The sequence below is a fragment of the Octodon degus genome, unplaced genomic scaffold (genome assembly GCF_000260255.1).
Source record: "Octodon degus isolate 3935 unplaced genomic scaffold, OctDeg1.0 scaffold00056, whole genome shotgun sequence".
NCBI classification, from domain to species: Eukaryota; Metazoa; Chordata; class Mammalia; order Rodentia; family Octodontidae; genus Octodon; species Octodon degus.
The window spans coordinates 7795426-7804565 of NW_004524632.1; the positions used below are offsets into that span (position 1 = coordinate 7795426).

The window sequence follows — 9140 nt, forward strand, 5'->3', positions numbered from 1 at the left end:
AACTATTCAAAATAAAAGTGGCTTCTAAAAGTTTCCTGTCACAGGTGCTGTCAAGCATGACTGGAGAAGCAGCAGAAAAAGAAGTAGCTACCTAAGGGGCAGTAATTTGCCTAATGCTAAAACAGCAAACATGATGGGAACAACCACGGACCAGAGCAAGTCTAGGTGTGGGGCGCACCCCTGGTTTCCCCTCAAATACCAAGGGCAGCTCATGCCTGTAATCCCAGCAATCTGGGAGGCTGAGGTAAGAGGAGCCCAAGATTGAACCCAGTCTTCACACCTTAGCAACACAGGGAGATCCTGTCTCAAAATAAAAAAGGGCTGAGGATGAAGCTCAGGGCCAGTGTTGAGTGTAATCGCCATTAGTCCAAAATACACAAATGAAAAAAGCCTACAAATCTAAGTCAAAATGGCAACACACAGACTTAACTGCTCTTTGGGCCTTACTCATGGAACAAGACTACTAAAGAATCTCACTTAAAAAAAAAAAAAAAAAAAAAAAGAAAACACACCCACGTATACATTTACTTTTTTCTGTCTTTTTGAGGCAGGGTCTCACCGTACATCGCAGGCTGGCCTTACACTCACTTTGCAGCCTCGGCTGGACTTGAGCTCCGATATCCTGCCTCTGCCTTCCAAGGATTGGGATTACAGGCATCTGCTACCACACCCGGCAGGGTTATTCACTCTTGAATTCTTTGCCGGAATTACAGATTTCTAATCTGACAAGTCACAAGAAGCCAGTGCTGAGCAATGGATGAGCTTCCCAGAGTCCATCACCTCGCTCTGCGCACACCATGGGACAAAGGGTTTCCAAAGAACAGGTTTTTATAACCTGCTAAGTAGATTCAAGAACCATTGTCATAAATCCATTATTCAACTTCCTGGGGCCTGCAAAACCAAGGAGGCCATTTCATTCTCCTGATTTCACAGGGCTATGTACTCTCGTTTCTTGTGACACCAGTGAGAATATCTGCAGAGCAGTTCAGCAAGAGCTAGTGATGAAAGAGCCACCTTGGGAAGACTGCTGAATGCCTGCAAGCCCAGCGCTAGGAGGCTGAGGCAGAAGGACCAGCTTGAGGCCCGGCTGGGCTACAAAGTGAGCCCAAGGCCAGCCTGAGCTGCAAAATGAAACGCTGTCTCAAAAAGACAAAAAAAAAAAAAAGGGGGGGGGCCTGGTGACATGGCTCAGTGGTCTAAAGCACCTACTTAGAACAAGCTTAGCTAAAGCACAGGGACCACGGTTCAATCCCCAGTACCACATGCCTGCCAGCCCCGCCCCCTGGTGGGCTGAGCAGGCCACACACACACACACACACACACACACATAAATAAAATTTAAAAAGATAAAAAAATTAAAATATCCCTGATCCCCATTCTAGATCTCCAAATCACAATTTCTGGAAAACTTAGAAACACACACACACACACTTTTTTGAGCTTCTGGAGAATCTAACACAGGTTTCTGCCCATGCTAGGCAGATACTCAACCACTGAGCTAAACCTCCAGTCTCAAAGATAATATACAGAACCTAATTCACCAAACTATCTAAAGCGCCCCTTCAAACTGCTATTGGCTGCCTCAGTCATGTGAAAAAAGAACTTCCATCCATCAATGGACAAACTGAAAGACGGAACTTAAACAAAATACACTTTTTATATTCAAGTGATTTTAAATCCTAGAAATCTATCACTACCAAGCTCTGTCCCACACAAATATAACACAAACCAGCAAAGGTGGTTTCTTTTTCCCAGGCAATACAACAAGAGGGAAGTTACTCACATAGTTCTTGACTTCCCGTCGAGCATTAGCATCGATAGCGAGCCACCTCTGCTGATACTGTGCCTTGATATCTGGATCTTTCGATGTCAAAGAGTTCTTGATCTGTAGACCAGCTGCAACTCTGGCAACCTGACTGTTTCCTGGATTTGCCAGCACTCTGGACAGTTCCACAAGAAAAGTGGGCTGTTAAAGAGAAGATTCTGTCATGAATTAAAAAATCTCTTGCAAATTTTCACAACTGAAGATACCTTTTAGAGGATAAAATCTTGGGGAGGGGGCACTTTTTAGAACACATCATACACACTGCACGGAAGTGCTTGCTACTGGGCTTGGTGCCTTGTGCCTAGCAAGGTCACCACCCTTGGTGCCCAAAACTTCAAATTAGATTTCTGGAATTAAAACAAATTTCATCTAGTAGCTAGTGGATTCTTTCATAAGCAATGAAGTGTCCCAGGCACTCAGAATGATGCACAGTACTCAGTATTTGTTGAATGAATGAATCAAACAGGAGGAAGAGCAAAAGTACTTTTTAAATTAGATAAAAGTTATTCCAAGAATAATGATATTCTGGGTTGCTTCTCACCTCATAAAAGCAGGTAAGCTTTCATAAAACAGAAGCACAGAATAGCCTCAGGCTCAAAAACCCTAGTCTTCCACATTTTAAAAGAATGTGTAGAAAAACAAGAAAAAAAGTGTAGACACTGAAAAAATATTCAGAAACAGAAAGCTGAAAAGAAAAACAGGCAAGTTGTCCCGAAGAAAATGATTTTTGTATGTAACAGTGGACAGCTAACTAATGCCTGTAGCTTCAGTGCCTCTTATGGAGCTGTCCACTGCCTAACGCTGGATCCCTGAAAACACACTCAGGTTTTCTAACACAAACGTCTCAAGGCTTCTCTTTTGGTAGAGAAAAAGTTAGCCCACATAGCTCTTTCCCCCCATCAAAAAAAAAAAAAAAAAAAAAAAAAAAAAAAAAAAAAAAAGACTTGTCCAAACAGGAAAGTAAACCAGGAAAACCAGAAGCAGATATATTTTCTTACAGCTTACAACAACCACTGGGAAAGAACTCCCAACTTGTATTATGTACCCACAAAGAATGCTAGAAATTCTAAGATAACAGACTTCTTGCCAATTAGCAAAAGCAGAAGCAGAAATGTACCTAAATGGAGCTATCAGTCTATAGCCTAGCTAGAAAATCCTTTCGGAGGAAAGTTAAGGATTAAAAGGTTAGTAAAAACTAGCCCCAAGCACCCTCCTAAAAAAAAAAAGAAAAAAAATCAAAGACACTATACAGAGGATACTCCTTGTCACTTTGTTGTGGACGTTCTCTTTAGGATACCGCAAAATGGCACACTTGATTACAATGTTATTTACAGTTGTTACCTTAAAAAGACCTCAAGCATCTTCTACCCCCCTCCTCCCCCTAACCCCACGGGGTCAGGACACCAAAGGGACATTGCCGAGACCAGTGGCACCAAGCTGTTTCAGCGAGCCTGTCCCCTATTTGTTTGTACGTTAAGGTCCAATCTTTAGGAGACTTTTTTCCGCACTCCTTAAATTTGAAGATAGGAAAAATGGAGGGCTTTCGTCTGTGATTTCAGGAAAATGGGCCTGATTTAAGGATGAGCAGGCTCGCGCAGATCCCCAGTGTTCTGGTCTCCACCTAAGTCCAAACCTACACACATCTCTCTCCCTCCCAGGAAGGCAATAAACAGGGACGAAAGAGAAAAAAAATAGTGGAAATGGGTTCAGAAGGCAATGGAGTGCAGTGAGTACAGATAAAGAGAGCCAGAACGCTCCCTGGGAAGTCGCTGCGGAGAGCCGCTGTGGCACCAGCGAAGGAAGGACAAGCCTGGCCACAACGCGCGGGTTAGCCGGCCGAGCTCCCACATGGCCCCTAGGCCCGGCTCCCCCACCCCCACCCTTGCTGAACACGCAGCGCGGCGCAACCTAACTTCCCTTCCCTCCCGCCGCACCGCCGCCCTCAAGCCGCACGCCGATTGGGCGGCACTCACCGCGCCGCGCCGCACTATTGGTCAGCCGCAAGGCCCGGGGCGGGACACACCCACCGGCTTCCAGACCGCGGGGTTAGGTTGGACCGGGCAGGGGGGAGGGGGACGGGATGGGGCGGGGTGGGTTCCGAGGCCTGGGCCTCCGGGAGGGCGGGAAGGGCTGCACGCAGGGGATGGGGCGCGGCGGGGCGCACGCACCAGGTTCTCCACAGCCGCGCGCTCCAGGAACTTCTGCGCCGCTTCCAGCTCCAGCCGATCTAGTGGTGGAAAGTGGGCCAGGAGCGGGGTCAGGGGCCGGCCCCCTCCCCCACCACGGTCACCTCGGCCCGAACCCCGACCCCCGCGTCCTACCCGGAGACACGGTCTTCTCGAGAATGGTGATCAGCTCCATGGCGAAGGTGGCGACGCGACTCCTCCCTAGACGGCGGCCCGGTCTCTCTCGGGCGGCGGCTCCAACTGGGGATGGGGGTTGGGGGTCGGGTGGGAAGGGAGGGTGGGGTGGGGGGCGGGGGTCACCACAAGCCCATTCACCGGCTTCCTCCGGGCGGACGCTTAGGCCCCCTTCCTTCCTTCTTCCCTACTTTCTGCCTTCCTAAGGTGCTGCTAGCGGCGCGGTGGCTGTTCCTCTGGCGGCAGGGGAGGGACCCCGGGGGCAGCTAGGAGCGCGACTGGTGCTCGGGCGGCGGAGGGAGAAAGAAGGAAGGCTGTAAGTGAGCGGCGGCTCGCAGGCAGGGAGAGAGAGGGCGGGAGGAAGGCGGAGGGATATTCGGGCCGGACCTCTCCGCGGCGGCACCGCGCTCCACAGCAATTGGTTGCCGCCATGGCCACGCGGAATCCCCAATTGGCCAGTGGGCCAGCCTTGAAGGACCGCGCTGCGCCTATTCGCCCGCGGGTTTCAAGGCCCCGGGTTGGCTAGGCGGGTAGAAGAATGGGGCGCGCGGATTGGCCTGGAGGCGGGACATTGGGGGTGGGGTAGATGAGAGCCACTCTGTGATTGGGTAAGTTTGGTAAGGGCCTAGCGCTCCGACCGGCTGAGCGCGCGGAGGAGGGTGGGCCGGAGGGACGGCTCTAAGCTCCAGTGATTGGTTGGCGTCCTGGACGTTGATAGGTCAGGGCGTCCAGGAGCACTGTGGAGAGGAGTTTGGGGTCGAGGCTCGCAAAGGCGGGAGTCGCCCTGGCGCTTTCGGTACCTGGCGCGGGGCACGCCGGGACGCCTCCGGGAGAGGGCGGAGTTGAGCACGGGCTGGTCCGGACGGCGGCGTTGCTTGAGGGGCCTGGGGAGGGATGTTTCGCGGGCCTACGCGGGGGAGGGGACCGTTATAGTCAGGGGCCGCGCCCACAGGAAGCGACTTGAATGGCGAGATCGGTTTGGTACCGAGCTTTCGGCTGGAAGGACTTTGGAGACCACGTGGTTCAACCGCCAGCGTGCGGTGCGGACCCTGATGCCCAGAGAGGATATGAAACTGGTCCAAGGTCACACAGCCGGCTGGTGACTGGGTCCAGCCTGGGCTCCCGCGCTCTTGATCCCCTCGGCGCTGCACGCAGCTTCTCCCCCAAGGAGTCGCCATGGGCCTGAACATAGGGTCAAACTCTCGGTGATCCTCCTGCCTCAGCAGGACATAGGGTCTGAGACTGTCACAATAAAGCTTCGCTTAGGTTTAGACGCCCGTTCATGGTTACCAGGTACTCGAGAAATAGAAATGTCTTACCCCTCCCTCTCTGGCTTCCCTGTATAGGCACAATCTTGAACCAGAAAGAATGTGTATAGACATTAAGGATCGTGGTTTGTGGTCTTTTGTAAGTCCTCAGCTCTGGATAGACTCATGAAAGATTGCTTGTTTTTTGAGACAGGGTCCTACTAGTTCATGGTGGCCTTGAACTCACTGTGTAGCACAAACTGCCCGACCTTGAACTTGGCAGCGATCCTCCGGCCTCAGCCTCCCAAGTGCTGGGATTATTTGACTCTGTACCCAGCGAAAGCCATTTTTAATGCAGATGAAGAAAATTGTGACTACAGTTACTTGAATTCTCTTCAGCAGGTAGATGGGCTTGGGTTTAAAAAAAAAATCCGAACTGTTATCTTTCTCAGCACTTTGTTCCAGGATTAAAGGGATGCGGCTGGTGTGCAGAGCCTCTTAAACCATGTCGCTGAGCTTGTGAAATGATCGCTAGCCACTCTGGGAAGGCCTGGCAGGAAATCCGACTTTGCTGAGGGCGGGGAACTCCAGCATTACGAAAGAAGGCTTGGCTGGCTACCTCTGATGCATTTTCCCAGCTACAGATAATCTGGAAGCCTGTGACTAGACAGGTCTAGACATCATTCTTCACACCGTCTTGTGACCTGTCCATTTGCTAGGTCTTGCTCCCTGACCCGAGCCTTTGTCTCTGTTAACTGCGATGGAGTGTGTGCAGCTCAGAGATCAGTGGAGGTTATCAGTGCAGATACCTAACATGTCCTTGTGCAGCTCAGCCACACCCCTGCTGCTGACCCACCGTGGGTCCCCAAGCCGTCGTTCTCTGGCTGTACAGCAGCGCCTGGGCCACTTCTACTTTGTCATTGGTCAGCATGGGCTTTGTTTTCTCAGGCACTAGGGTTCCGATCAGCCTGGTCTGTGCTAGAGCTGTACTACCCTCAACTCTAACCCCTCCCCTTTTTAAACTTTGACACAGGCTCTCAAGTCCCAAGGTGGGTTTGAACTTTCAGTCCTCCTGCCTCAGCCCAAGTGTGCTGTGGAGACTGGGTCAAGCCTTTAATCCCCGCACTTGGGAGGCTGAGGCTGGAGGGAGGCTGAGGCAGGAGGATCACCCAGAGTTTGAGACTAATCAGGGCAACATAGTTGAAGGCCAGCCAGGACCACATAATAAGATTTCTGTCTCAAAAATCCAAAAAGGAAAGGGCCAGCCTGATAGCTCAGCAGACTAAAACACCTGCTTAGGCAGAGCGCGCTGCCCCTGGGGCAGGCTGAGATAGGAATGAGACTGGGTGTGGTGGCGTACACCTGTAATCCCAGTGCTTGGGAGACTGAAAGAATCACTGGGAGTCTATGTAGTGAGACCCTGTAAACCCTGTCCTGAATACAGAAAAAAAAAAAAAAACCCAAAAGAGAGAAAATAACTGAAATGTGATGCAAGAAGACCAAAGTTGTAAAGTTTCACCCAAACGTCAGATTAAGGGAAACCAAAATGAACGACTCTCCCAGTGACCTGAGGTTTACTGGTGGGCTGGTTCTGTCAAGAGCATTCCTGCCTGACCCTGAGCTTCGAGGATGAAGAGCGCAGCTTGGGTGCTGAGCACAGGTGCCCTCGAGGGACTGCCAGAGCTGGGCCAGCTCTCCCATCCCGGTTTGCCTGTGATTTATTTCCTTTATTCCTGCTGGGGCCTATAGCTGTGCCTCCCTTAGGGAGGTCCTGAGGAGTTAACCTATGGTGTGCCAGGACACTGCTTGGTGTATTCTCGTGCATTGCCAGGGTCCTATCCTATTTTTTAGGCAGAACCGGGGATTGAACTCGGGCCCTTGCACTTGCCAGGCAAGCGCTTACTCTACTGAGCCATCTCCCCGGCCCCTGGGGTCCTCTTTAATATGTATTTTGTGCTAAACTAGTAGTTCCTGGGCCTTGTCTGATAAGGGAGGTTAGATCTTAAGCATAAAGTTGTGTGCAGCGGTGCTCACCTGTCTTCCCAGCACTCAGCTGAAGCAGGGAGATCGCCTGGAGTTTTGAGGGCAGCCTAACTACATCGTGAGACTGTCTTGAATTCTGATTTTACATAGAGAAGGCTAGAATTCGGTCTTTTTTTTTTAAATTTTTTTTTTTTATTTTTTATTTATTTGAGAGAGAGAGAGAGAGAGAGAGAGAGAGAGAGAGAGAGAGAGATGTGTGTGTGTGTGGCCAGCTCAGCCCACCAGGGGGCGGGGCTGCCTGGCATGTGGTGCTGGGGGATTGAACCGCGGTCCCTGATGCTTTGCCAAGCTTGTTCTAAGTAGGTGCCTTAGACCACTGAGCCATCTCTCCAGCCCTAGAATTCGGTCTTAAACGCTGCCACCCCTGCTGCCTGGTCACTGGAGAGTGGCCCCACCTTCACATCTGCGGCTGGCGAGCACCGCTGTCCGCCTTGGAATTCCGTGCCTGAGCTCGAGCCCCATGGGAAAGCAAGCAGCGTGCCCTGATTCCCAGACTCATCTGGGCAGCTCCCACCCAGCCTCCTCCCCTGGGGGCAGCCACAAAGCCATCAGACCAGGGAAGGAGGGGCTCGAGCTGGGGCCACTGGCATGGCACAAGGAGGCATGGGGTGAACGTGACACCCAGAATACCTGCTCGGGAATAGGGCAGACTGCATTGTTGTTTCAACACTCTTCTTCCAGAAAGTTTAAGAAAGTGAGAACATGGAGACAAAACCGAGATGGACTACAGTTCCAACTCTCGGGTCTCAGAGTCTTCACACTAAGCTGTTTCATCCTTATCTTTTAATGGGGGAGAAAAGTATGTCTTCAGAATTAGCCACCTGGACTCAGTTTAGATGATCCCAGTTTTGATGGCCACATCCAATGCATCATAATCGGGAGCCAGTTGAACACATGCCTTCTCTCCATCAGGCTTGATTAGGGTATTGACCCTGGCCACATCAATGCCATAGAGCTTCTTCACAGCTTGTTTGATCTGGTGCTTATTGGCTTTGACATCCACAATGAACACGAGTGTGGTGTTATCCTTGATCTTTTTCATGGCTGAACTTGATGGCGAGAGAGATGGGAGAACTTGATGGCGTAGTGGTCAAGCTTGCTTCTCTCGGGAGCACTGTTCTGAGGTATTTGGGCTGCCTCTGGAGCCACAGTGTCTTGGGACGGTGGGTGATGTTTGTATGTTCTTTTTTTAAAAAAATTTTTATTTATTTATATGTGTGTGTGTGTGGCCAGCCCAGCCCACCAGGAGGCGGGGCTGGCTGGCATGTGGTGCTGGGGGATTGAACCCCGGTCCCTGTGCTTTGCTGAGCTTGCTCCAAGTAGGTGCCTTAGACCACTGAGCCATCTCACTAGCCCCTGTTTGTATGTTCTTTTGGTGGCAGTGGATGCCCTTTCAGCACCGCCTTCTTGTCCTTCAAAGCTTTTTGCTTTGGAGGACTGAGGAGATAGCTCAGTGGTCTAAGTGTCTGCCTGGGAAGTGCAAGGACCAGGTTTGATCCCTGATACTCCCTGCCGTGCAGGCCCTGGGAACCCATGCACCAGGTTGGCCACTGAGACCACGCATGGTGGCTTACACCTGTAATCCCAGCACTGGAGAGGCTGAGACAGGAGAACCAGTACAAATCCAAACTGTGTAGTAAGACCCAGTACCAAATAAATATATAT

The 9140-nt window shown here is 51.1% G+C and overlaps 1 protein-coding gene across 1 annotated transcript in view; it reads right to left on the reverse strand.

Moving 5' to 3' along the window:
• Window positions 1-4527, reverse strand: part of Kpnb1 (karyopherin subunit beta 1) — a 34929-nt gene extending 30402 nt beyond the window's left edge. The window contains exons 1-3 of the mRNA XM_004633679.3: window positions 4147-4527; window positions 3994-4052; window positions 1784-1966 (exon numbers count right to left, since the gene is read on the reverse strand). Coding sequence (XP_004633736.1) covers window positions 1784-1966; window positions 3994-4052; window positions 4147-4186 — 282 coding nt within the window. The 5' untranslated portion in view covers window positions 4187-4527. The remainder of the gene's footprint in view (window positions 1-1783; window positions 1967-3993; window positions 4053-4146) is intronic.
• Window positions 4528-9140: the final 4613 nt, after the last annotated feature.